This window comes from Solanum lycopersicum, chromosome 12 (genome assembly GCF_036512215.1).
Source record: "Solanum lycopersicum chromosome 12, SLM_r2.1".
In the NCBI taxonomy this organism is placed as follows: Eukaryota; Viridiplantae; Streptophyta; class Magnoliopsida; order Solanales; family Solanaceae; genus Solanum; species Solanum lycopersicum.
Genome location: NC_090811.1, coordinates 3,693,511 through 3,719,314, shown reverse-complemented (window position 1 = coordinate 3,719,314; position 25,804 = coordinate 3,693,511). Strand labels below are relative to the sequence as shown.

Here is a 25,804-nt window from a genome sequence, read left to right as displayed (position 1 = left end):
CGCGTCTCCCCCACGCGAGCTTCTCTTCTCTCACCCGACCCAAACCTTTTTTTCCTTCTTCTTCTTCGCGTCAACTCAGTCCCAGAAGGAACAGACGTCATTTCCTGCAAACGCCAACAACCCCACGTTCTTCTCCCTTCCCCCTTTATTTTGCTTGAACGAGACGCGACGACAGAGACCCATACCCTGTCAAGCAGGTCTGCGAAACGTCGTAGTCGTCCTCTCCAACACGCCTGTGCCATGGAAGTTTGACTAAATGGGATTTAGTTTCGAATTCAAAAGGAGAAAAGGGGGGCTATTTCTTCTCCTCTATAAATACCCCTTTTCTTCATCAGAAAAGGTGGTGAGAGATTTTTCATCGAAAAATTCGGAAAAAAGCAGAACTTGGGTTGGATTTTTGGTGGCTGAAAATTTTAGGTTTTTGAAAACTTTGAGTTTGAAAAAAAACAAATCCTTTTGGGGCTTCACTGTTTGGTTTCAGAAGAACGGAGGAGATCGAATTTTTTTTGAGAAGAGAAACGTTCTGTTTCATTAACAGTGTGTCGATCGCGGTGTTCCGTCGAAACGTCGTAGCCGTCTCGGTGTGTCCTTTCGTCGAGGAAGTTCTTGCTCTGCTCGATCGTCTCCAGTTCGCTGCTCCGAAAAAGGTACATTTTCCAGTTCTTTATCAGTTTTCTTTATAGGTTTCGAATCTTGGTTCGTGTCGCTGTGAATATGAGATGTTATATCTGTTAGTTTTGCTCGATTTCGAAATATATTGCGCGTTATGATTCTGTCTGGTTATGCCTGCTGGTTTCGTATTACTTTCTGTTCTTTCGCCTTCTTCTCTTCCTCTGAAGGTCTCCAGTAAATTTGTAAAGTGCTGTAGCCTTGTTTACGTTATTTGCTTCTTGTGAAGTCATTTTATGACCTGTTTATATGCATTCTTTGCTGCTTAAAGTGTGCCATTCCTTATACGTTCATCTAGTCTAAACTTTCATTTGTCCCTTTCTTCGAGTTATTTGTATGGGTTGGAATGGATCAAATGTTTAGTTTGTTTTCGCAGTTGTTAAACATACTGTTTAGAAGTCGAGTTTGGGTCTTATGATCATGTCACATTTACAAAGCTAGAGGAAGCAATGGTAGTTCATTTGGACTATGACGTCATGTCTCAACTTGCTTCGCATTTGGTATTACTAACTATGCTTAAAATTGGCGTGAGTGTGTGTCCAAGTATTCATGTCACTGCCATCTCTTTACTTGTTGTGAATTCTTGTTTTATTTTTAGCCTTATTTGGATATGTTTTTGAAGTCATTTGTCTCCCCCTCTAATTCATATCTCCAAGTAGTTCATTTTTATCCCCGTTTTGTTCAAGATGCTTGCTATTAGTTTATCGTTCAAGGTGCTAATTCTCTTTTGTTTGTTTGATTGCATGTGAAAACTATTCTCGAGTCCTCATGGACCTCACTCCGATTCCTTGAACCTTCTCGTTGAGCCATAAAGGCTCAAAACACTTTTTCCGAGTCAGCCAACCCCTGAAAGGATGTACAGCATCGAAAGAAAACCAGCAGAAACTGCTGGAAAAGTTGTTGCAGGGATTTGAAGAACATGTATACAGCAGTATACATGTTTTATACATCTGTTATACGCTGATATACAGGTCGAAATGTGCACAGGAGGCCTAATCCGAAATCTGGGTCGATGGCAGTGAAAATACGCTGCTTAAAATGAATTTTCAACTCTCGAAAGTCGAAAAACAGGCTGATATACAGTCTGTATACACTGATATACAGACACGATATAATATAAATATGTGTAAAAAATGTGATTGGCAGGGGAACGTAGAGGGACGCCTATTCTAATTAAAATTCGGAATTAGGCAAACAATGCGGACGTAGGGTGCAGCCCGTATACATTAGTATACATTATCGGGCGACGATATACACTTGTTAAGTAAGTTTTAAAAATTGTACAGGTACAAATACGCAGGGCAATACAGGGAAAAGTAGCGGAAAATATATATTCAAATAGGTGCGGGGCTTGAGAGGTCCAAATGGGTCAAATATATGCTGTATACAGCATGTATACACTTGTGTATACTTTGTGATTCTTTTTTCAGGATTGGGCCAGGGCCCTTCAGCCACCCCCCCTTTATTAACAGGCCCAAAGGCCATTTTTTTTTCTGCAGGTTTTAAAGAAGGCCCAAGTATAAGGATTAGATTAGGACAGGTGGGCCAAAGCCCAATTGAATGAATTTGGGCAATCAAGCCCAAGTTCAAATATTTCTTTCTCTATTATTTATTTGTTTGAATTATTTAATATCTTGGTAGATTTTTTTTTTTTTAAAAAAAATCTCCTAAAGGGGTAGCCATTTTTCATTATTTAAATTTTATTATTTTTGTTTTTACTTACTTTTATCACAATTTAGTTTTCCTTAAATTAATTCCCTCAAAATATCTCCCTTTAGAAATAAATAATAATAATAAAAAATAAAATGATAAATATTAAAATAAATTTTCTTTTTACTTAAAAAGTCATTTAGTCAAATCGCCGGTCAACCGCAAGTTAGCGGACATCCCGAGGGCCTAATACCTTCTCGGGATGTACATTGAACTTCGAACCTTTGTTTTTCAATTGATTTTAATCTGTTTTAAATCTTTTGAAATTTTTCTTGATTTTATCAAAATCAAGTGGCGACTCCGTAATTCGAAAAGTCGATTTTTCTTAAATAATAAGATTAATTGATTTTTCGAAACCTAGTCAATGTTTTTTCATTTTTAAAACCAAAAAATAGTTAATAATAATTTTTAAGTAAAACACTCACATAATATTTTACGTATTTGATATATCATTATTGAATTTGTGATACCTTTTAAATAAGAAGTTATTTTTGAATATGATTTCAATTTTTTTTTATGTTCCTTATATAATTTATTCTCTCATCATCATACATTGAATGTTTTTAGTGCAAATACAGTTTTTAATATTTCATTATTAAAAAATAATGAACATTATATTATCTTTAAAATGAATCCTTGAATTTATTTTATAATGAATCATTTAACAAAAAAATATATTACCATGAAAATACGCATACATTATATTTATATTTAGTAAAATTATTTATTATATGAATTTGATAAATATGATACATAATTTGGTAAATATATATGACTTTGATGCATTCATTATAATTTATGCATAATATTTTTTTTATGTGAATTCAATAAATACGATATCTAAGTCAGTAAGATACAATGATTTTGACGTAATCAAAATTAACATTCATTGTATCTCAAAACACCCTTTAAATTAATAAGTATTAAATTAATCGAATAAATAATATGTTTACATAAAAAAATTATATTTCTTTGTCGGATGCCTTTATTATTCAACTACATTCCTAAATGTTGTGCATTAGTTATTCTAAGTTTTTTTTTTTTTGAAATAAATGATTAAATAAATAATTTGTGTGAATAATTAAAAGAATTTTGAAAGGAAATTGCTAAATTTTAGCTCAAGCATTATTATTATTATTACAGCTGTTTAATAAAGTAAGAAAAAAATAAATTTTAGCTCAAGCATTATTATTATTATTACAGCTGTTTAATAAAGTAAGAAAAAAATGATTTTTTATAAAATATATAAAAATATTATTTAATTTTATAATTTTTGATATTTGTATTTCTGTAAAATGTGAAGTATTGAAATTACTGTTTATTTTTTTTAAAAAAAATTAAAATAATCAGATTTTCTAATTTTGGTTGTGCCATAGATAAACACTCTCCCGCTGTCTTCGGAAAACACTTCCACCTCACTTCACCGCTGCCGCCGTCGCCACCGTCACCGCCACCGCCACCGCCACCGCCACCGCTGTTGTAGATCGACGGCGTCCAATCACAGCCTCGAACGAGGACATTTCATTCTCTCCACAATCTCTCATGGCCGGAATTGTTACCCCTCATGTCTCTTCACAATCCGCCATCGTTCACATCAATGGCAAAAACACATTTCTCTCGCCCCAAAAAACCCTAGATTTTCCAATTCTCTCCGGCTCCGGAGGCTCGTTTCTCCGAATGAGAAGCACAAAGCGGCTCGAGGTGAAGCCGCTTGCTGTATCGCAGAACAGTTCAGCTACTTGTGTTGAGTTATCGGATGATGTTAAACGGAATAAGAGTCCGATTATTGTTATTGATAATTATGATAGCTTCACTTATAATCTCTGTCAGGTATGCTCAATTTTTCGAAGTTTGAATCAGAGAATTGAATTTTGAATATAGTGAAATGTGGAGATTGTTGTTTTAGTATTCCTTTTATTCGTTTTGTTTTATTCATGGAATTATAATGAATCTTCAAAATGTATAACATTGAGAAATGTACAGAATAGGTGAGGGTGTATCCGAAATAACTTCTATCTCTTGTGGGATTACGCTGCGTATGTTGTTATTGAGAAATGTACCAAATTAACTTAGTTTTTCTTGACTATTCTGCTTTGAGTTTTGTGATTTTGAAGTATTTAGAAGCTTGAGAATTGAACTGATTTTAGAAATAGAATTATTGCATCTGCTGAATAAGTTAGAAAACCAATTACTTTCTTAGTTTGTCGCTTCATTTTTGTTAATAGTTTGAAGTCTATTGAAGTTGGAGTTTGATATTGATTTTGGAATATTGATAATTGCGGACAATTGTATTTAAGGTGTTTCTTAACTTACTCTTGTTTTCCCCGTAGTATATGGGAGAGCTTGGATGCAGTTTTGAGGTTTATCGAAACGACGAGCTCACTGTGGATGAGCTGAAGAAGTAAGTTACAAAGTTAGTTATTGTTTATAGAATTTTTTTTTGGTCCAGCTGTTGTAGTATAGTAACAAATTCACCTTCACCATGCTGGTATGGGGATCATCCACCTTTATGTTAGACTTGAATTCTATAAAATTTATATTTTGATACCTTTGGTTTCAGCACTTCTATCTTCTCTAGTTAACTCATGATCGTTAGATTAAGGTTGGATACGTGACAGGGGTGATAACTTTGTTGCTTCCTGAGAGATGATAACCTCTTTGTAATGCTTGCTCTTCTTGATGTTTTTTTGTTAATGATATCCTTCTTATTTCATCAAAAAGGCTGCACACTCGTTCTCTAATTTTGATTGGTCTTTTGTATTTTCTGAATTCGCTGCCATGATTACATTCAAATTGAATAAATCTATTGGTAGAGATGGAGACTGCCGCAGAACTGAAAATTTGAGGTTGCACATTGAGTGTGTTAGAAATTGTATGTCTGGATGATAACTGCATAATTATCAATTCTGATGAGCTGTAATTTCTTGGGTGCATAATCTTATTTTAGTAAATCTAACAGAAGATAGTGAAAAATAATTATAATAATATAATGCAATGGTTTGAGAGTGGAAGTATAAAGGAAAAAAGATTACTCATTAATCAAATGCTTATTTTTAGCTCGTTTTTCTTTACTCGTTAGTTAGAGTGGTGATAAGCAGCTCCCTAGTTGAATTACACCAACAGCCTCCTCTCTTTTAATTAACATTATAGATAAGAAAAGAAAAAAGGACAGATGATTTGCTAACTTTTTCATAGATGAGATGCATGTGCACCATACTAGGTCCATTTCTAAGGCAAAAGATCCATTTTTTTCTTCATCAGGTTAGTTTCATATGATTTAGAGGGGAACTGATCTGTGAATAAAATGTTTATTGATATTGGTGAATCATTATGAGATAAAGGCTATAAAGTAAATTTAATTGCAAAGATAATATGATTTTTTTATTGGTTGAAAATTTAAGGGGATTTTGTGTTTTTGTTTAGACCTGGCAAGCAATTAGTGTTCTTTATTTTACTCCGCAGACCTGATTAAGTTAATACTATGTTGTTTTTTGAAAAAAATATTTTGTAGGAAAAATCCAAGGGGAATACTAATATCACCTGGACCAGGTAGGAAGACTCACCCAAATATATCAAGTTACCAGTTTCACATATATAGAATGTATGGAAAGATCAGTACTTTCAATCTTATTTTATTCTGGGAATAGGTACACCTCAAGATTCAGGCATATCATTGCAAACTGTACTGGAACTTGGACCAACAATTCCGTTATTTGGTGTTTGTATGGGTTTGCAATGCATGGGAGAGGCTTTTGGAGGTTTGTTTTTGAATCAACTATATTTGGTGCTTTTGTTTCTCAATTAGTTTGTCCTATCTTATGAATTTGCTTCTCTTAAATTTGAAAATAAAAAGAAAATAGCTTTTCAAGTTCTTTAAAAAATTGGGTCATTTCTTTTTATCTTTTTAAGGCTTGGTGGATAGAATTACCAGGTACCTGTGGTAGTGGGACATGGTAGGTACCTCATTGTCCCTCTGCATTATCAGACGTCGCCAGGATTTTATCCCAGAAAAGTTTATTGTCACGTGAATTATATATATATATATAGACATTTTGAAGAATGGTGGTTATAAAAAAAATATTGTGAAGAATGGTGGTTGTCAAGAAAATGTACATTGTGAAGAATGGTGGTTATGAAAAAAAATATACATTGTGAAGAATGGTAGATGCTTCTGTAAATCGTCAGATATGTACCCATATGTACACACTTAAGTATCTTCAGTTTTGAGGTATTAGGTAAAGTAATTACATCGCAAAATTTGGTTTTGTTTGGTTTCTCTTTTCATTTCTTATATTTTGAACTTTTATAGTAATGTTGGCATTATTTATACTTGAAAGCACCTAAAAGAAAATAGTAACCTTGATGTTATTGTAGTAGTTCTCCTCCTCAAAGATAGATTATGACTCTAATAGATAAGGTTATGCTATTTAATGCATCTTTGTTTGGTTTTAGGTGTTTGTTCATTTATACTATTTCTTATATATCTGTATAATCGAATCTAGATTAAAAGATTTTAAATGGTACTATAAATAGAATCCGCATCTTAAATGAGTTTTTGTCCTTTTCTTTTTCAATGAGTGTAAAATTGTGCAACTTATAGGAAGGAGGACATTTTAATTGAATTCTTTTTTCAGGCTTTCTTGTTTTACACCCAAATAGTTGATTATACAAATAAAGAAACAAGAACAATAATTGTCTTAAAAATTATTCAAAATAATAATGATAGATGGTGATTATGGAACTAACACCAAAATAAATTACATGAGTAGATATTCTTACACACACGGATCTGTCTTGGTGCCAGTTTTAGTAATACTTACCTTAGGATTACCTTTACTTATCCAAAAAGAAGAAGAGACGAATAGCATAAGTATGGAGTAGCAAATAACATATTTTTTTTCTTTTCAATCAACAAGGGTATTGTCTAAAGGTATAATTATAAACAAGGATTCATCCATGTCAAAGGACACACACATCATCGCGTATAGGAGTTTGCTCATATTGCCATTCCCAAACCCGGATAAGGGAAGAGTGTTGCGATAGGATAACAACTAGTGTAAAACTAGTGACTAGTTAATTTATGATGAACTCACGATACAAAGTACATTTCAAATGGAGCGAAGTAGATAATGAACAATTATATTGCCTACCTCAATTAGCTTGAGATTGAGGCATAGTAGTAGTTAAAACCAAATGCTTGTTTTAGATTGAAGCAATATATGCAACTTTTGGTACAATCTACCATAATTCCCACAGGATATGCATTTGCTCCAAAAATCTAGTGTTTAATCGTTATAATACAATGAAATTGAAGAAAATGAAATACCTTGTATATACAAATTTCTATTGCCACCCCTTTCCTTTTATCTCTTTCCAAGATTGTCCTCTTGATCATGATTTTGTCCTCGAGCTTTCAACATAATCTCTCATAATTTAGGTTTATAATTCTACTTTTAGTTGAATTCCCCCATCTGTATCTACACATGATTCCATATCCCCGAATTTTAAATTTAGGTCACAGAGAATCCGACCTCTAGATCAACATCCGTATCGGACACCCGCACCTGTGTCCGAGCAACTTAGCTTCTTGATGGCATGGTTATAACATACACTTATCATGGAAGGTTTATATGGATATGTGTTATAGGATATATATATCACCTAGTGGATCCAACAACTTCTTAATTTTAAAATATAAGCATTAAGATACATCCTATTAGGAGTACAATGCAGCAGTTCCATATGATCAAAAGGACAATCTTGGAAGGAGATAAAAGGAAAGGGAGTGGCAATAGACATCCTGTTAGGAGTACTCCTACTTCTTATTTTTGGTGTAAAGAGGAAGGGATGGAAGAAGCTGCACAAATTTTGGACTTTATAGGCTCTTTGTATTCTATTAGCCTTTTTGTTTCGTCTCTTGTTGAAAACCAATTTTTGGAGGTCTCCAGCATATCCTTAATGTTGATGAATACAAAATTATCTTCTTTTTTTTTAAAAAAAAGAAAACTTGTTAAAGGTTCTGTGATTTAAGAGGGAACAAATTGAAGGTGTTTGATTGACCTCTTTTCAGGTTATTCCATGTATGGTAATGGCTACGGACGGAGGGAACACTGAAATATGTAACGATTTTAAAGGTTCAATTGGACAAAATGAATTTCAGATGCATTTATTGACATCAAGTTTGTAAAAAGAACCAAATTCTTGTTGGTGATTATTTATATTAAAATAATTGAATATAAATAATCACCAATAAGAATTTGGTTCTTTTACGAACTTAATGTCAATAAATGATCTGAAATTCATTTTGTCCAATTGAACCATTAAAAACTGTTAGATATTTCAGTGTTCCCTCCTGTTCGTAGCAATTACCATATATGAATAATCTGAAAAGAGGTCAATCAAACACCTTCAATTTGTTTCCTCTTAAATCACAATTATCTTTTTCTTTTTGATAAAGATAATATTGTATTCATCAGCATTAAGGATATGCTGGAGACCTCCAAAAATTGGTTAAAAAAACAAAAAGGCTAATAGATTACAAGAGCCTATAAAATCCAAAATTTGTGCAGCTTCTTCTACCCCTTCCTCTCTATACCAAAAATAAGAAGTCCTCTGTGACTTCTGCATTGTACTCCTAATAGGATGTCTCTTGGAAACATATTTATGCCCCTTCCAAAAATGGAAAAGGAACTGAACACAATATAGACCTTCATTTACTGGAAGTTCACTTTTAAGACTGAAATTAGTCCTCTAGTGTCTTGAATGAGGACCTGTTCAGAGCATAAATTTTCTGTTGCTGACTAGCTAGAGCAGAAACATAGCACACTAGTAAAAAATCATAATGCTTTAAAGAGAACTAGTGAGTTGTGCAAAAGAACAGTTGAAAAGGTAAAGTTTTGGGTATTGTTAAGTTGACGACCAAAAGCTCTACTTTCTTCATTCTTTTTATTCAACTATTCAATTGTGTATTCATCACACTTAATCCTCCTTAATGTGAATTTATCCCATTGCAGGAAAAATTGTGCGATCTCCATATGGGGTGATGCACGGGAAAAGCTCCCCTGTATATTATAACGAAGGCGGGGAAGATGGTTTATTTGCAGGGCTATCAAAGTAAGCTCTTGTCTATCTGATAATTGATAGAAACTTGTTTTAACAAATTACGATTTGGTCTTTCAGATTATTTCTGTATCAACATAAGTGAATTTTTCCATCGAAAGTTAAGATCATTCCTGCGGATTGCAAATTAGTTGTTTGCACTTGATCCGTGCTAGATCACCCTGTACAATTTGATTTGGTGAAGTTCAAAGACTACAAAACAACAAAGAAGGTGTTTCCGGCTTTCCGCTAGGCTAACAAAAGCCTGTATATTAGATACTCAATGACATGGCAGCACAATCTCACATTCAGCTTGATTGTGTGACTGGGGTTGTCAACACCACCTTCTTGACTTCATGACCATCTTTCTCTGCCTGACTTCAGAGATACATGGCTGAGTAGGTGGTTAAACAGGAAGGGGCTGTGGTGCTTTGCCTTTAAGATTAATTAGTGTTTCACGCTGCTGCTTCAATCGTGCTGTTTTTCCTATTTTTCCCATTATAGCCAATAAGAAATCTGATGATTTCACCGACACCCCAAGCCGTTCAATCTTCAGTGTGCTTATGTGGCTAATCTCTTCTGATGTTTCTTTCTTTGGAGTTTGGACCAGCAAAAGTCAAGCTTTTAGAATGGATTCAATGGTGGGTTTCTCTCAAGGTGTCCTACTTGAGCATTGACAGTAGTATGCGAAGTGTCTGAACTCAAAATTTTCAGTCTGGTATAGAAATACTCGGGTGGTTTGCTTTAAATTTTTGAGCGACCATCCAATGCCAATGGTTTGTGCAAAGATTAAACCTCACATCGGAAGTTTCAGTGTCTCTCTGTGAGTTCTCCTTCAACACTAGCAATAACTGGGTTGAGCATCCCGCTGGAGGAAATTCAATAAAGTTCTTGCTTTCCTTGAAACATAGATCACAACCAGAGATGCCAAAAGCAGTAAATCTGCAGAAACTCCAGTGATAACTGCGTTATATTGTCAAATTTCTGGGACTTCATTCTCCGATTCTATTTCAATGCCCAAACTGCAGGTTTCAAGTTCTGCGTCACGATCTTCCAACCTCCAGTTATTTCTTCTTGTCCTATTAATTGTGTCTTTGATAATTTGTCTTCTGTGTTGATTTCCTTTGAGGTTTTCTCGACCTGCTCAACCTTGTAGTCAGCTTCTGCTTGCTCAAATTTGTAGCTTGTTAGAGTTCACAGCTCATTTGTTTGCACAAGTATGTGAAAGCTCATCAAGCACAATGCTTCAAGGTTTGATGGTCTCTGGTTCTCTTGACTAGGATCCTTCATATCAAGACTCTTGACCTCTTTCATCTGGTCATCTGGTGTCAGGACCTTCAAGCTCTTCTTTATCCACTTTACTGGAACTAGTAACTTCACCACCAGCTTTTGGTGTGGTTTCCTCCACTCCATCACCTTGTACACTCTGGGTAACAACGTCTGTGCTGTCGATATCAATATCTGTAATTCAACCCCTTCCAGTTCGACAGTTTCCACCTTCAAGAACCCCACAATATCTTCAACAAACTTGACAGTCGCAAGTTCATAATTAGTCTCTCTCCAACTCAACTCCAGAAAACCACTTTGAGAATACTCTGGTCGTTCCAGAATGCATTTCAACAAAAACATACCTAGTGTAATCCCACAAGTGGGGTATGGGGAGGGTTGGATGTCCAGGGACTTTACCCTAGCTTCTGGGGTAGAGAGGGTGTCCCCGATAGACCCTCGGCATGGCACAAAATTTAGACTAGCAATAAGGATTAGGAATAATAGAAGATTGAGGAATATCTTCACAGGATATATGAGTGGCCTACTGGTGGTGAAGGGCAGGATAGGATAATACAGAGGGAGAGTGCATTACCAGGAATTTCAAAATGGGTACTGAAGGTGATGCCGAATGTTGGGCCCAATGTGGGATATCAAAAAGACTAGGGAACTAACTTCCTTCTCAGCTCATGGTGTGCATAATGCAATTCTAATGATAGCTAATTTTAAAAAATCTCTGAATTGATATAACCCCTTGTTGATATTACTAGTCTTAGCACCACTTTCTAGAAAATTCCCAAGAGAAACTAAATAAACAACCTAAGCTTAAAATTGAAAGTTTTACCTTTTCAATGGACTAGGACTATGTGAAGAGTGGGAGAGGAAGATAATTGAATGTTACTTAGGCTACTGGAGATAAACTGCACCATTAAAGGTTTGTTGGGGTAAACCTCCTAAAATTGAAGTGTCAGCTTAAATGTACCTCCATCCCGAGGTGTGTAATCAGGTACTTCCTCTCCCATAAATTTCTTGAAGATCAGCTCCAAAGATGTTCTTGTGAATCACGTGGTCGGTGCCTGAAGTAGCCATGAAATTCGTTCATAAATATGAGTTACATTTCTTTATCGCCCTCAACCCCACCCCCACCCCCCCAAATCTTGGTTTTCTGGCAGATTTGAGGAGTCTTGAGCTTGCTGCAGTGACCCTTGATTATCATTAGATTCCTCAGAATCAAGAGGACTGCCTTGATTGAATCTTATAGCACCATTGTCATATCTTCTCAAGCTTTCTTGGTGAAGAAAGATCCCCCAACACCTATTTGGCTGGTAGGATAGATGCTTAGGCCTAGGGGAGAGGTAGTTATGGTTTATGGAAGAATCGACACTAGTGTTGTTTTATTGATCATCGCCTGATTCAGAGGCGTCCCTAAGGAAGAAATAGCTTTTCTTCCAGAACGATGAGTAGTTGAACTCAAGGAGCTGGTTTTAGATCCAAGATTGGAGGCCTTGGGGGACGGCTTTGACAAGAGCTGGAAATTTCTTTCCTTTTAGCGATTTTTCTTTTTCTTGGATATAGTTTTTCTTTGTTACTAAGAGAAGATTTTGAAGATACTTCCAGAGTTGGGATTGAACTTAATTATGTCAATTTCGGTTAGCATTTATCCAAAGCTTCTTTCCTCTTTGACCAGATTGCCTCTTAGGTCATTTCTTTCCTGATTCACCTCCTTTCTTTTTTAATTCCAAGTCAAACTTTTGAAAGCAGGCTATCATATTTAAATGATGCTGACACTCTTCGTAAGTCGAGGTGCAATTTTTGTAATTTACAGTGTAGGCTCGTTCATTCAATTAAGCATGTATCTATGCCTGCTCTCTTTAGTGTTATGGTCTCACATAAGTGCAAGTTTTTTCTGCGTTTACTATTTAGTGTTTGTCTCAAGCAATATTGACGAAAAATCTTTGACATATGTGGCAACATAGGTAGACCAGAGTTTTGATTTTGTGTTCTGGATTTTAGAAAAGGATTAACTTACTGCATTCTTGATAAATTATTTATACATGTTGAATGGGTTTCTTAGTGCAACAGCAACTAACCAGCGTAGTCCCATAAGCATGCTGCGTCTGGGGAGGGTAGAGTGCACACAGACTTAATTCCTATCTTGAGGAGGGGATTTCTTAATTCAAATCCATGATTTTGGCCAAAGTTAGCGGGTTTTGCCGAACCCACAGCTAAAACTCTAGCTCCACCTATGTTTAGCTAAAGAATCATGTCCATTTTATAGAATAGTTGATGTTGACCTAATACAAAAATGAAAGAGTTTAAGTGTTGGGACATGTGGAAGCACGTTGATCATGCAAGTGTCATGCGCAGTTCCAATTTGCTGGGATCTTCCCTCACTTGTATGCTTGTAATATTTTCTCATCAACTACTCATTCACTTCCACCCACTTAATTACTTCAGTTGAATTTTGTTTTGACCTTGTATATATTAAGTCTAGCAAATATCGGAGCCACTACCACTATCTTAATGTAGGTAGAACTCTTCATCACCCTATAATTATCATGGTAAGACTAATAATATGTTATGGATGTCAGAATTGTCTGGTTGGAGCACGTCTACAAGTGAGCACATATAAAACTACTATAGAGATCCATGTCTATCCATTGCAGATTGTTTAATCTGTGGTCTTCTAAAAGCTTAGTCATATTTATGTTGACATTTTGATAATACCTTTTTCATTTCAGCCCATTCACAGCTGGTAGATACCACAGCCTGGTAATAGACAAGGACACTTTCCCCAAAGACGCCCTAGAGATAACTGCATGGACAGAAGATGGTCTTGTAATGGCTGCTCGTCACAAAGTTTATAGACACATTCAGGTAACAACCTCCATCCTTTATGAACAAAGTTAGCATTGTTATCACTCCGCTATGGATTCATTGCTCTGCGCTATCTATGACCTGGTGGAGAGATTCATATTTAGAGAATTTCTTAATGGTGATATGAACTAATGAAGGAAGAAAGTTATCGATAAGTTTGTTCAGACTTAACTCTGGATTCGCAACATTATACTTGTTGGAAAGAAAATTGTATACTTCTACTGTAAAAATCTCACGGGATACCTTTTTTCGACACTTCTATTTAATCTATACCCAGTTTTTAGAATTTTTACACATCTACTCACTTAGGACCAACTTTGTTCAGACTTAACTCTGGATTCGCAACATTATACTTGTTGGAAAGAAAATTATATACTTCTACTGTAAAAATCTCACGGGATACCTTTTTTCGACACTTCTATTTAATCTATACCCAGTTTTTAGAATTTTTACACATCTACTCACTTAGGACCAACTTTCGACATGCTGTGTTTCAATCAAAATGTCTGAAGTTACAGTTCAGGCAAAAATGGTTGAACTTTAGTTATATGTGCATGAACTTCAGGCGAGTCCTTCATCCACATGCAAAAGTCCTTGAACTTCATGCAAAAACGCCTAAACTTAGCCATATGAAACTTCAAACATTTTGTCTGAAGTTAGAATTCGTAACTTAAATATTGGCCCCAAAATCGAGTATCTTTGAACTAACTCGACTTGAATTTGATCACTCGTTTGCTTCTTGCTTGGTTAATTCTCAGGGGGTACAATTCCATCCGGAGAGCATCATCACAAGTGAAGGCAAGACAATAGTTTACAATTTTATCAAACTGATAGAGAGGAAGGAAGAAGCAGAATCTCAAAACTAGATAACTCTCTTTACTTGCTGTACAAATTTGTGGTTTCGCCTCGATAAACCGATGCAAAAATATGTTATCTGTCTTTGTTGTAACTTTGCTGAGTTAAGTTAGAAGTTGTCAATACTTGTCATGGATTTAATTTTGAAATTCTTTAGATAACGTTGGTTTATCATTGAAGATGATATCATGAACATCTTGAGATATCTTCTTTCATCAGGTAAGTAAGATATCGACTTGACTACGACTACAAGACAGGCCGGAAGCGACTCGCTCCTATTCTCGTTGGGATTGGATATAGATGGGAAATCTATGGGTCAACTAGAAACAATCTCTCCACCCTACAAAGGTAGTAATGTCTGCGTACATCCTACTTTCTTCATACTCTTGGGTTTATACTATTTTAACGCGTACCTTTATTGCTCTAGTCCTTGAAAAAAAGGAAATAATCAAATATGGTATGTCTGTAGTATTATTCACCAATCAAATTGGGCTATAGTATTATTCAATTATACAAAAAAGAGACCTACTTTTTGTTAGACATAATTAATTCAGTTGGATTGGTGATAAGTGATAACAACGTGTGTTTTAGAAAAATCAGAATAATAAAATACGACATGGAGTGCACTTCTTCCAAACATGTAAGCCCAATCAGTATGTTTATAATCTACTTTTAGGCTGAAACCAAGTCTCATATATCTTTTTATTTAGAAATTTTTTTTATGCTGTCACAAACGATATTATAGGAGATATAAATTACACTAGACAAAACGAATTTTATCAAAATGGTGTTGATAGAAGGAATCAATTCCTGATTTTCATCGGAGAATATTATATGTTTCATCAATTTAGTCATTCTTACGGGTGAGAGAAACCAATCAATAAATAAAAGGTTTAGTTTCAATACCTACTTAAAATACATTATGGAAAAACAAATTAGTTATTTATCATATGAAAAGGGGATTATACAGCTACCAAACACTATATTATAAAACTTAGTATAATTGAAATTCAGAACCACCCAATATTATGACGGAAATGATATGCATAGGCATAAATTCAGATTGAGACGAAAATAAATATAAAAAATAAGGAGAAAATTTTAACTTTCGAAGTCAACAGCAGAAATCGAGTGAAAGAAAAAGGAAATTTATGGATAATAATAATTATAGCAAGTCGAACTTCTTCAAAATTTTTATTACTCTCTTATAGAGGATATTCAGCATGTAATACTTCAAATTTCTTATTTTTAATTAACTGGTCTCTAGAAAATACAATAAAAGAGTTGACTAAAATATTTTATTAGTTATTGTGGAAAAACAACTTTATTGTCTATACTTTTTCCCATCTCTACCCCGCTTTTTTTGTTTAAAAATTCTTGAACTATGTTCTTCAATTATCTATAACATTCTCTTAATACTTTTCTAATTTTCTATATTTATTTTAATTTTGCCTATTATCTTTTTTTGACAGCTATAGGCCTAGTGGGAGACATTACAAGCATATTTTCAATATCTATTAACTTCTTAAAATATCTGAATTCAGAAGATATGTTGGATAGTATAAAATTGGAAAAATATCCAAGTACCCCCTCAATCTATGCCCGAAAACCTAAAGACACACTTATACTATACTAAAGTCCTATTACCCTCCTGAATTTATTTTATATGTAATTTTCTATCCCTTTTTAGCCTACGTGGCACTAGTTCGAAAAAAAAAGTCAACCATCGTTAGATCCACAAAATAGTGTCACGTAAGCTAAAAAGGGGTAAAAAATTATTAATAAAATAAGTTCAGGGGGGTAATAGGACCTTAGTATAGTATAAGTGTGTCTCTGAGATTTCGGGCATAGGTTGAGGGGGTACTTGGGCATTATCCCTATAAAAGACATAATTTATGTGTGATACTATTAATGAAATTGTCCTTTGCATTTTTTTTTACCTAGAGAACTATTTTTCTTAAAAATATTTTTGTTCGTATCAAACATGTCCTAAATAATAACTTATGTTTGGTTAGTACTTACATTTTTTAAAATTTTCTTTGTTTCATTTTACTTCTCGTTCTTAAATGTTTCAAACAATTGTCATTTCATAAAAAAAAAAATTAAGATATAATTAGTTGTTTGTTTTCAATTTTATCTTTAGTCACATATATGGAGGAATATTAATATGATGCAAAAATGAGAAATATTAAGTAAAGATGAGTAGTGAATAAGGATAATTTAATTAAATTACACTCTAATTAATATATCTTTTTAAAAATATGTACAAATTAAAATATGACGAGTAAAATGAATAAATAAAATACTTTGATTCAATTTAGTTCAACTATATTAGAAGTTCTAAATATAGTTTACCAACTTTAATTTCTTTGTCTAGCATTTCCAAGATTATAGGATGGATAATTCATTCGACAATAATAGTAAAAAAAGTTATTAATTAGTACTCTTAACTCATAATATGCATTTCAATTATAATCTCTTAATTCAAATACACAAATTAGTAGTAAGATGCAAGTGGGGCCAAAGGATTGGACTCACGCTTATCGTTTGATTGGAAATAAGTTGTTTTGGTAGTAAATTATTTTAGGTTAAGTTATTTTGGGATAAAGTTATTCCATGAGGTATATATCTTATTCCATCGATATAAATGCGGGACAAAGAATTTTAAAACTATCTAATACTTCTAACCGAACGCATGATAGTCCTACATTGTATTCATTTCCGACAAACACAACCCCTAATTGTCAAAGTATAGCTTAGATCTATACAACTCAGTCACAAAAACAATTATCTCAAATTATTTATCATTCTAAGCTAGTGTTTGACTATAAGTTTTCAAATATTTTTGATAAGTATTATTTGAGTGAAAATTCACTATCTGTTTATTTGATCATATTATTTGGGAAACATATTTCACGCTTTTAGAAAAATATGATTTATATCCATAAGTTTTAAAAACTATCAGAACTAACCATAAGTTTATATTATAAGTCAATTGGATCTTCGTTGCAACTAATAACAAGGGGTTTCCATGACACTGGAGCAATGTGGTAGTTTAGAGTGAGTGCAAAAGTATCATTTCATATATCGTGAAGTAGACAAAACACATGACTTTGTAACTCTGAAATGATTGTTCATCATTTTCATCATCAACCATATCATCATGTACGTATTCATTAAATATTTCATCACTAACTTGATGTTCACGTAAACATATTTATGCGATACAACATAAACAACTATTATAGAATGTGTTTTTGTAAAAGATAAAAAATTGGTGTAAAATTTTAATTTTTAAAAGATCTCGAATAATGAGATTTGAGCCAAATATTAAAAAATTAGTTTTGCCAAATTATCCCACAAATATAACTTGGGAAATCTTTGGTGAAACGGATCCTACAAGTTCAAGATAAAATTATCGAATTTTACATTACTTGATAGTTATTGTTCTTGAAATTGCTAACATCAATTTAAACATTGGGGATATATAGATCGGATACATCATTACTTGTATCGGTGAAAAAGAGTAATCACCCATAAAATTAATCGAGATACAATTAAACTGATCCGAACACAAATTATTAGAAATTGGATAAATCTCTTTAATTTATATTACTCTCTAAAAATATGTCAATTTGTTATTAATGGTAGGGTTTTGGTACCTTGAGGGGTGGGGTGGGTTGCAACCTATATAAACAACTTTCAGCACCAAACTCATGAGTCAAAAACAATGCAAGCTATGAACTCATTTCAAAGCACCGGCGAAAATGGTGCTTCGTCCGGCGAACACATGAGTCATTCCCATTTCGATCCGTCGTCGTCTCACGACGACTTCCTCCAACAGATTCTCTCTTCCGTTCCTTCTTCTTCTCCCTGGCCAGAAATCTCCGGCGACGGTCACCCCTACAATTTCGACGACCATCAGTCAACTCTTCTGGCTTCCAAACTCCGGCAGCATCAGATCAACGGCGGTACCTCTGCTGCTGCAGCTGCTAAAGCGTTGATGCTTCAGCAGCAGCTTTTGCTTTCCAGAGGAATCGCTGGTAATGGCGGCTCTGGGATAAACGGCGATCAAAACGACGACGGTTTGAATTCGGTGAGATTCATTTACCATAAAATTCAGTTCAGTACAGTGATTAATCAATCAAAATTAATTACCAAAAACTCAATTGAGTGACAGTTTAATCAAGTTTATGATTATAATTATCTGAATTATAGTAGATTGACGAATTGATTATATATAGGGGAATGATATTTCAGTTCAAGCTCTTTACAATGGATTCGCTGGATCTCTTGGTCAAACCTCTAATCAATCTCAGCATTTTCACCATTCTCAGGTCTGCATACACACACTATTTCATAAATTTCAATCGATTACAGAGATCATATGGAATAGTAGTTTTTTTCCCTCTAATTTATCGAAAACATCTGTTATACTGTTTTATTTTTCTCTGAATGCATTGCATTCATGTATAACCAGAGTTTATACAGAGTAATTTACCGGCGATCGATGTACTGTGAAAATATAGAATCAGAGTTTCGACAATAAATCAATTGCTATATATACATTTAGATACAGACGCTAACTCATATATTTCAGTATCAATTACAGAGATCTATGATATAATTTTTTCGCTAATCTATATAGTTTTTTTTTTGTTCAATCGGAGTTTATTGCGTATAATAAGTTATGGCGATTGATTTATGTTCTGTGAAAATATAGGCCCAGAGTTTCGGAGCTCCGGCGGCGTCGTTATCGATGAATCAAACGCCGGCGGCGAGTGGTTCAGCTGGTGGAGCGCAGCCAAAGCAACAGAAAGTTAGGGCTCGTAGAGGACAAGCAACTGATCCTCACAGCATTGCTGAAAGAGTACGTACTCGCACTCGTTTTTTCAGTACTCGCCTTCCATTGCAGTTATTTTTACTTTAACTTTTTTTGTGACGAGTGAGTTAGCATTTTTGATGGCTATTTTTGTGTTGTTTCTGATTTGTTTTGTTTTGTGGGCTCCGAAATTTTGGATGTGAGCAGTTACGGAGAGAGAGAATTGCAGAGAGAATGAAGTCTTTGCAGGAGCTGGTACCTAATGCCAATAAGGTAATTTCTCACTCCTAATAAAAAAATAAATTTACATTATTCTTTTTGTTTCTAATATTCCATCTTGATTCCTTTATGATTTTAAAAAATAAATATTGCCTTTAAAAACTATTCATTATAAATATCAAAAGGTCAATAGCTATGTATAAGACGTAATACTTAATTCGAATATGGACATGATATCAGTGTTTCAAGAGGCGGGCGGAAGCGTGAGAAGAGAAGTTTTATCTAGTATAGGGTGAGACTGAAGTTTTCATAGGACGTAAGTCTTATAAATTTTTAAATTTTTGATTTATAATATAATATAATAATATAATAACATAAAAATATATCAAATAATACAAACATGATTAAAGAAATTCATAAAAAATAAAAATTTTAACACGATTATAATATATAAATAATTTAATACTATCTTAACTTTCTATTAATAAAAGAATATAATTTCTAAAACTACCTTTTGTCATACTATATAATTTACCTTTCTATTAATTAAAAAAAAATTATTTCTAAAACTACCTTTTATCATACTATATATAATTTTACCCCTAAAGGAAAACAATCAATAAAACTTATTAATATATGATGATAAAAACATTATTCCATAAAAATAGAATTAATTTTAAATGGCTAAATAAATATGATAATTTTAAAATAGGCCTAAGTCATACACAACCCTCTAAACTTGTCCACAAATTTCATTTAGACACCTCAATTCAACTTTATATCTTTTGAACGCTTATATTGTAAGAGATTTGTACCTATTAAACATTTTGTGTTGACATGGCAGTATGTGTGTAGTATACACATGAAAAGAGCGTGAAAGAGCATCATTTAACCAAAAAATAATAATTTTCTGTTTTTTTTTCTGTTTTTTTTAAATAAAATAAAATTAGCATCTCTTCATCTTCTTCTTTGACTCAGCCACCATTGGAACCGCCTTCTCACCACCGCAATCACCGGTGTCCCAACATTAAATTCATTCCATTTTTTCTCGAGCTGCTATCATTCTTCTTCTCAATGTCACCTTGTATTTTAATTAAATATGTGTCACCATATCCACAATGCTCTTTTCCTTTATTTTTTCGGTCATCTTCTTCCCTTTTTTTTCCGGACCATCATCTTCTTTCTCCTTTTTTACCAGCCATCGAACACAACCTCATTTTTCTCCAAATTTATCATTGTCGATATCTTTTTTCTTTTTCACTTTTCAAACAATCAATCACAAATTTTAATTTGTTCATTAAAAAACAATGCCACCAATCATCTTTTTCTTTATGCCAAATCAACTCAAACATGAATTGAATCTAAGCTTAAAAATAAAATATTAATTAGATTAAAAAATATAGAAAAACTTAGGTGATTTAAGTGTAAAAAAAAAAAAAAAGAGGAAGAAGATGAAGTTGGGTTGGGGGGAAGCAGGTTTGAGCGGAGGCAGGAACATACATACATTAGAATTTTATTTTTTTAATTATAATTATTTTTAAGCACAAAAGATAGATTACTTTTTTTAAGACACGTGGCTTCTTTTAATTAATTAGTTTGTCATGTCATGGCAAGTGCATCACACACACTTGACATTTTTTGTTAATTATTAAAATGTGTCTAATAGGAAAAATTTTGTACAAGTAAAAGTGTTCAATAGGTAAAAGGTTAAATTGAGATGTCTAAATGAATAATGAGGACAACTTTAAGGGGTCACAGATGACTTTGGCCTTTTAAAATATATGACAAAATCACAAGGATCTGTGATTTTGAAATTTTACTTTTCACTATCATTGATCTTTATATTTTGTCATCATTTATCTCAAAATTATTATATTTTATTTACCTATTTAAATGTAACTTTATATTTATACATGGTAGAATGATGTTTATGCAAGTAAATTTTATTGATTATTTTCTTTTAGGGGTAAATTATATAATATGATAAAAAAATAATTTTATAAATATGATTTATACTTGTATAATCATGTTAATTAGAACTTTATTTTCTATTAGTCTATTTAATTATATTTATAATTATTTCTAACTACTAATTTATTTTTATAATTTTATGTTATTATACTATAGCATAAATTAAAAATTTAACTATTTATAACATTTACGATCCATGTTTCAATGTTTACGCAAGCACCCCACCTTTTAAAACACTATTAATTGAGGTGGATATGATGTTCTTTTAATTTATTAAACTGGATGAAATATAATATTTTCTATTTTTGTCTTTTTAAAATGATTACCTATATTCAAATATCGCTTATATTAGTACTTGAAATGAGAGATGCTGTAAACATAATCCACTGTTAAATCACTTATGAGGCGTAATTCAACATCTATAACTATTCAATCTATGGATGCATGTTACGAAAAGGACCAAATGTTCATTATAAGTATTTTTTAAATCTTTCTTTCGATCTCGTCTTTTGATACTTATAGATTATTCTTGATTAAATGAAAGTTAAATGGTAATATATTACGTCAAATAGAGATAGATACAAATACTATTAAATTAGAAGCACATGTAGTATATTATTATATTTACGATTAGTTAGTGTGTATAAGTTCAATATTTATAGTTCTTAGTCTAGAGTATTATAATTTTTAAAATCATGTATACAAAACTCTTATTTATTGTAGTTTAGTGAGATTTCACATATAAAAATTTGTTATATGTCAAAAATATTCAAGTTAGATGCACACGTAGTATATGTTAAATTTGACAAGATTCAAAAATAGATTAATGAGAAGATATGGTAGTTAGGAGGATAATTTTTCATTGGTAGAAAAGTCAAGATAGCAACTTTTGTAGATGAAATTTAGGTGAACCATAAATTGATTTCACAAGGTAAATGTTGACATTTTGACATATTGTGATGTCATGGATGACATCAATACGAAGAATTCACTAATATAAATAGTAGCTCTTAATTCATTTGTAACACACCTCTCACTTGTCTTCTCATCTCCTAAGACATTTGTTCTTCTTTCTCTCTTATAGTATTTCACTTATACTCTTTTGGAGTGAAATAAATATTGGTTGTTTGTGTCCGAGGAGTAGGCAAAAGAAAACAAAAGTTTGCCGAACCTCATTAATTCCTGGTGTTCTTTCTCTTGTTGTCTCATTTACTATTTATTAGCTACCTTTAGATATAGTAGTTGTGATTCCATCACTCTCTATATATTCGACTTCCGCAACGGTATATTACTATATCTACGATTAGTTAGTGTGTATAAGTTCAATATTTATAGTTCTTAATCTAGAGTATTATAATTTTTAAAATCATGTATATAAAACTCTTATTTATTGTAGTTTACTGAGTTTTCACGTATAAATATTTGTTATATGTCAAAAATATTCAAGTTAGATGCTGGCTCTGATCGAGTAATAGAAACACTGATTTTTTGTATTTTATCTATCGATTTCTTGTTCATAAAATTAAAATATTAGCAATGGTCATAAACTGAACTCTTTTGAATTTCTAGATAATGAGTCATCTAAATAACTAATTAAAAATTGTGCTTTATGACATTGTGATATATTATTTTATTAGCTAAATGTTATAATTATTGGAAAACGAACGATATAATATTAGGAACTAACGTGATTGTGATTTATGGAATGACAGACAGACAAAGCTTCAATGTTAGATGAGATCATCGATTATGTCAGGTTCCTCCAGCTCCAAGTCAAAGTACTCTCTCTCTCTTCACATTTATTGTTCTTTGGCTTAAAAATTGGAAACAGATCAATGCTTCCCTGTTGACAAATTGGGATGAAAAATGTTGTTCCAGTTATTTCCAACTTGGTTTGCCAATGTGTCTATGGTATAGTTGGTGAAGTCCAAGATTTTATAAAAAAGATTTCAAATATGAAGACGCGCACACAAATATAATAAAAGAGATATAAAATCAATTAGACGATTTTATAAGTTGATTTTAGTCAACATCATGACGAGAAAACTTTCTTTTAACATTTTAGATACTCCCTATTAGGCTACTCTATTTTAGGGCAGAGTCAAAGGATCAAAACTACAATAACTTTTATTTGGAAGAAAGCTAATAGTAATATCTATAGGACTTGAGCCAAATTTGAGCTCTTGACCTAAATGATAAAATAGATGTCCTTAACCAGCGAGCCCCAATGGAGCTCTTGAGGTCAAAGTGGTATCACTTCTATTATATTACACAAATATTTCGATATGCAAGCTATTATTTTAAATATATATATAAAAGCAAAAAACTTTCTCAGCAAGTGATGTCGAATAACACCTCTTCCCCCAACGTGCTTCCACCCATGGATAGAAGAGTAATAGAAATCCTATTGGCCATTTCTATAAGACTATTACTCCATGGTGTTTCTGCTTCTCTTTTTATCATTTTTCCTTTTTCTCTCCTGTGTTTAGGTTCTGAGTATGAGCAGATTGGGTGGTGCTGCAGCTGTTGCTCCCCTAGTTGCTGATAGATCCTCTGAGGTACTACAATCATACCTTAGTTGAAATTTCAGTCCATTTCGCATGTCTCCTCTATTGGAATTCCGCCTTAAATCAGAGTTTAGATGTATTATTTCAAAGTCCTAAATATGAAAAATCTAATAAGAATCCTCCCTTGAATGTTTAAATTAGCAAAAAAGTCATACCGTGAGAAATAAATTAGTAAAAAAAAAACGTTTCACTTGCTGTACTTTAAATTTGTTATTAATGGAATACAATAAAGGAAAAAAGAAATAGAATCAATGGCTAGTGCATAGTAGAGGAATATACCTATTAGACTTTCCATTTAAAGAAAAATCAATAGGGGATGAAAATGGCATAGTAGTTTGATCAGTAGAGAAAACAGGAATCTCGAGAAAGCATGGGAACAATTCTTGAACAGATAAAATAACTCTAATCTGTCCTCAAATTCTCTGTCAGCAGAACGTGACAAACCACAAAAAACTCACGCGTGCTCACTTTTTTTTCGTCATCTCAGCATATTTTTCACCTACAAGCTTAGGATTTTCCCTTTTATTTTTCTATGTGTTTTTTAAAAAGGATATAATTTGTATTCCAACATTTTTATTATTCTTAAGCTTTTCACTATGAAAGCAATAACAATTTCTGATATAGACTCCCGGTATTCTTACTTTCAGTTTCAATTAATTCAGATTCGTGCTATATAGAATCCCTTCAAGTAGCCCCTATTAGAAATTTTTGCATTTGAATAGGGCTCAAGTTGGAAGTCTTTAATAAAAATGAAAGTATACAATAAAGACCTATAATAAGTATGAGTTCACGTGAACTTAGTAATTTTTTTATATATAAATTAAGAAATGCACTAAACATTTAACTTGATATCTTGGTAAGAATTCCTAAATGGAATCCGTCTTTATGTTCATCTCATATCATATTATTAATAAACGGATTCAAATTTTAAACTTTATAGACCTCTGCAATAACTTTCAAGTTAATATATACAATAATAATAATTAAATTCACGGTCAAACATTTAGATTTACATTTAGAGTCTTGAACAAAAGTTATTCGACAAACCCTTAACCGAATCTCTGATCCCCAAGTATGATACATGCATGTTTTAATTGCTGTTTGCAGGGAGGAGGTGATTGTGTACAAGGAAATGTAGGTCGAGGTGGCAGTAATGGAACGACGTCGTCTGCAAACAACGACAGCAGCATGACGATGACGGAGCACCAGGTAGCTAAGCTAATGGAAGAAGATATGGGATCAGCCATGCAGTATCTTCAAGGAAAAGGCTTATGCCTTATGCCAATTTCCTTAGCCACAGCTATTTCCACCTCCACGTGTCACTCCATGAAACCCAACAACCCACTACTACTCGCCGGAGGCTCCGCCATTAACGGCGTTGGTGAGACCGGCGGTGGACCGTCTTCTCCTACCTTGTCGGCTTCCACTGTTCAGTCAGCTACGATGGGCAATGGCGGGACTTGAATTAGTCCTTCTAACCCAATGTGACTCACTGTTTTTATTTAGAAGCAATTTGATTTTATATTTCTTATTTCATACTTCTATGGAATTATTTATAGTCATATTAATATTGATGACTTGTTTTTTTAAAATATAAACTTCAAAAGTTTTTTTATTTTCCTTAAAACTTTGTGTTTTAATTAAAATGTATCACATGAAAAGAAGTGGAGATTGGAAAGTGTAAAGTTGTATAGACATTATTTCTAATTCTTTATCTCGTAAAGATATCAAAAGATTTGAGTACGTCAAA

The 25,804-nt window shown here is 33.0% G+C and overlaps 2 protein-coding genes across 3 annotated transcripts; both read left to right on the top strand.

Moving 5' to 3' along the window:
- The first annotated feature begins 342 nt into the window (after window positions 1-342).
- LOC101244841 (anthranilate synthase beta subunit 2, chloroplastic-like) lies at window positions 343-14,636 on the top strand. Of its 2 annotated transcripts, XM_010315528.4 has the most exons (8): window positions 343-647; window positions 3,756-4,209; window positions 4,710-4,780; window positions 5,891-5,928; window positions 6,027-6,137; window positions 9,393-9,492; window positions 13,485-13,620; window positions 14,379-14,636. In XM_010315528.4, exons 2-8 carry the CDS (start codon window positions 3,922-3,924, stop codon window positions 14,484-14,486), a joined length of 852 nt encoding a protein of 283 aa, XP_010313830.1. In that variant the 5' UTR covers window positions 343-647; window positions 3,756-3,921; the 3' UTR covers window positions 14,487-14,636. The 2 variants fall into 2 exon arrangements, with proteins under 2 accessions (XP_010313830.1, XP_069148641.1); XM_069292540.1 differs by lacking the exon at window positions 343-647 and having other exon boundaries at window positions 3,697-4,209.
- A 3,512-nt stretch (window positions 14,637-18,148) lies between these two features.
- Window positions 18,149-25,652, top strand: LOC101244057 (bHLH transcription factor RHL1). The gene is made up of 7 exons (XM_004251708.5): window positions 18,149-18,571; window positions 18,720-18,812; window positions 19,199-19,345; window positions 19,505-19,570; window positions 23,200-23,265; window positions 23,977-24,045; window positions 25,162-25,652. Exons 1-7 carry the CDS (start codon window positions 18,206-18,208, stop codon window positions 25,516-25,518), a joined length of 1,164 nt encoding a protein of 387 aa, XP_004251756.1. The 5' UTR covers window positions 18,149-18,205; the 3' UTR covers window positions 25,519-25,652.
- The last annotated feature ends 152 nt before the right edge of the window (window positions 25,653-25,804 follow it).

Coding starts and splice junctions, on each gene's coding strand:
- LOC101244057 (XM_004251708.5), top strand. CDS start 18,206: ATGCAAGCTATGAACTCATTTCAAAGCACCGGCGAAAATGGTGCTTCG. Junction 18,572..18,719: donor ACGACGACGGTTTGAATTCG/GTGAGATTCATT, acceptor GATTATATATAG/GGGAATGATATTTCAGTTCA. Junction 19,346..19,504: donor CTCACAGCATTGCTGAAAGA/GTACGTACTCGC, acceptor GGATGTGAGCAG/TTACGGAGAGAGAGAATTGC.
- LOC101244841 (XM_010315528.4), top strand. CDS start 3,922: ATGGCCGGAATTGTTACCCCTCATGTCTCTTCACAATCCGCCATCGTT. Junction 5,929..6,026: donor ACTAATATCACCTGGACCAG/GTAGGAAGACTC, acceptor TTCTGGGAATAG/GTACACCTCAAGATTCAGGC. Junction 13,621..14,378: donor AAGTTTATAGACACATTCAG/GTAACAACCTCC, acceptor GTTAATTCTCAG/GGGGTACAATTCCATCCGGA.